The sequence below is a fragment of the Alligator sinensis genome, unplaced genomic scaffold (assembly GCF_000455745.1).
Source record: "Alligator sinensis unplaced genomic scaffold, ASM45574v1 scaffold67_1, whole genome shotgun sequence".
NCBI lineage: Eukaryota > Metazoa > Chordata > Crocodylia > Alligatoridae > Alligator > Alligator sinensis.
The window spans coordinates 2,142,920-2,145,746 of NW_005842111.1; the positions used below are offsets into that span (position 1 = coordinate 2,142,920).

Genomic DNA, 2,827 nt, shown 5'->3' on the forward strand with positions numbered 1-2,827 from the left:
ACCTTGTGGCTGCCTATAAGTTCATCACGGGGACACAGAAGGGAATTGTTGAGGTTTTATTCACCAAGGCGCCCCCGGGGGTTACAAGAAATAATGGTCACAAGCTAGCAGAGAGCAGATTTAGATTGGACATTAGAAAGAACTTCTTCACAGTTAGAGTGGCCAAGGTCTGGAACGGGCTCCCAAGGGAGGTGGTGCTCTCCCCTACCCTGGGGGTCTTCAAGAGGAGGTTAGATAAGCATCTAGATGGGGTCATCTAGACCTAGCACTCTGTCCTGCTTATGCAGGGGGTCGGATTCGATGATCTATTGAGGTCCCTTCCAACCCTAACATCTATGAATCTATGAAACAGGCAAACATGCTCTCTGCTCTGAGGCAAAGCGGGCACCTGCCTGCAGTTGCTCAGGCCAGGCGCTGGGGGGGCACTAGAGCGGCTCTCAGCTGCAGGGAAATTGTGGGGGGCATGGCCAGAGATTGAATAATCTTCCTCCGTCTGGGAGGGGCTTGCCCTGAGCAGGGAGATGCCGCTCGCACACCAGCAGGCTTGTGTTGGGGCCAGCTCCCTCCCAGCCGGAGGGGGCGTATTCAGCCCCTCTGTGCTGCTCCAGCACAGAGCAGCAGCGGCTGCAGCATGGCCAGGCAAACCACTCTCCGGTGCCAGTGGCTGAATACGCCCCCTCCTGCTGGGAGGGGACTTGCCCTGAGCACAGAAGAGCAGCGGGGCCGGGCCCAGCCCCACCCAGCAGCTGGAGAAGCAACTGGTGAGTAACTGATGGGCAGCAGCCCGTCATGGCTTCTCTGAGTGCAAGCCCCTTCCCAGCAGGATGCCTTTTCAGGCCGCTCAGTTAACTGGCATATTTTGTTATACAGCACCCTCCATTCCCTATGGATGCCGGCTAACAAAGCTTTTCCTGTATTACTTTACATGGTTGGCAAAACAATCGAGCTTTGCCACAGGTATTACAGATGCTTAAAGCTGTTTTGTCCTGTGTATCTCTGAGACCTCTGATTTATTTAGACTCCAAGAGGCAATATTCATCACTGTCTGAGTCCTGGACCCATGCCCTTAGTTGCTTTTTCCATGCCCTCTTTTCTGTCCCTTCCTAAATCCTGCATCTTTCTCAAGGCAGGATACCAGTAAGGTAACTTGCTTCCTGCTAGGTGTTTTTTTTATGCCTTTTGATTGGCTACAGGTGACATAGAAGAAGGGACAATTGACCGGCTACACAGTAGAAGGAACAATTTGGCCTCTGAGATTCAGTGCCTTATCCTCACCTTTCCACACTTGTTTTTCACAATTTGTGGCTTTTATATATGGGCAAATTCTCCCGCCTTCTGCAGTTCCAAGTAGCCAGTTATAGCATGGGAGGGATATGAACACAAACCTTTACACTTACCTAGACCATATATAGATAAGAAATTTAATCTATGGCTAATTTTGTAGCTTCATGGATACAGTTACATCTGTAGCCCATATTCTACTTCCATAGGATATCACTGATTGATAGACCCACAGTGCCCTGCCTCACTATTCACTCATCCCTATCCCCCTCTGCATGCTGAGTCTTTACTGGGCTAGTTTCTTGATCACACTAGAAGTGTAGCGCTACCTGTTCCTTTTCCACTCAGTCTACAGCAGCTCCATTGTATGCAGTGCCCTCCACATTTGTGGAGGATTCTTGCCAAAAGGCACTTTCACATTGAAGAGTTTGGAAATAACATCGTAAGAGAAACAGAAACTCAGAAGTTACTCACCGATGGTCCTGGGCGGCCTCGTATACCTGTAACCTAAACAATAAGACACAAGCTAAACATGATCTGAAGTCTTCACAGAATGAGGCATGCATTTGCTATGCCTCCCATAAAGAAAGCAGTTCCAGAAAAATGCAGATCAGTACAGCAGATCAAGCTAACCAACAATCTCAGGGTTTTTTAACCTTCTTTAAGTTTCAGCACTTTTGCTAAATAATATCAGTAGAAATCTGCTTAAAATGTTGTGCTTACATTTTTAGTTTTGAAAAGTGTGAAAAAGTTTTCAAAAAGTGAAGTTACTTTTCTTACCTCTGTCTCTCTAACTTTTATTTTAAAAAGCATGCTTGTATATTTTCAGTAGGAAAATGTTTAAAGGTAGAGGAAAGTATTTTATCCCATTTTCTCCTCCACAAAGAATCTTATTTTCAACCTTTTTCCCATGGAATAGGATTAATATGTGAAAGAAAATGACCTAGCTGCACTTTGCTTACCAGTTTTTACCTTTACCTCTCTCTTTTTCCTATAGTAAAAAGGGATAATATGTATAGGCAGAGAGAAAGTGAAATTGGTCACTATATTTTAAAATATTTTTTAAGGTTTTTTTTTTTAATTTTGAAAGTTTTGAATAAATTGTCAAAAACCATTTATTTTGTTGTTCTTGATGAAAATGTTCATCTTTTTTCTCTGGGTTCTATGTATTACGCCTCAACCTTTCCAACTTTAGCCTGCTATTGATCTAACTATAACTAACACAAGATTCTAACTATAAAAACAAAGGTTGCTATGTGCAGATTTAATTCCATATTTTTTCCTAAAATAAATCTAATAGTTTTTAATAACACATAAGTTAAATAGACATTGTTTTATTCTTTGAAATGTGACTTTTTTTTAATAATTAGCATCTCTTTCTTTTCTTCTGCTAGATGCTGCAATTTTGTTGTTTTGATGGTAGTTTTTTAATCCCTTAAATTACAGTACAAGGAATGCACATTTATATAAAGCACTGATAAATGAAAGAGGAATTAACTTACAATTGGCACTATTCCAGGTTCTCCTTTTTGTCCCTGGGGGAAAG

General features: G+C 42.7%; 1 protein-coding gene across 2 annotated transcripts in view; it reads right to left on the bottom strand.

The window, feature by feature from the left end:
* COL5A2 (collagen type V alpha 2 chain) overlaps positions 1-2,827 on the bottom strand; it is a 172,465-nt gene that overhangs the window by 72,403 nt on the left and 97,235 nt on the right. For both annotated transcript variants that reach the window (XM_006024635.2, XM_006024634.2), the window contains exons 4-5: positions 2,784-2,816; positions 1,756-1,788 (exon numbers count right to left, since the gene is read on the bottom strand). In XM_006024635.2, the coding sequence (XP_006024697.1) occupies positions 1,756-1,788; positions 2,784-2,816 (66 nt within the window). The remainder of the gene's footprint in view (positions 1-1,755; positions 1,789-2,783; positions 2,817-2,827) is intronic.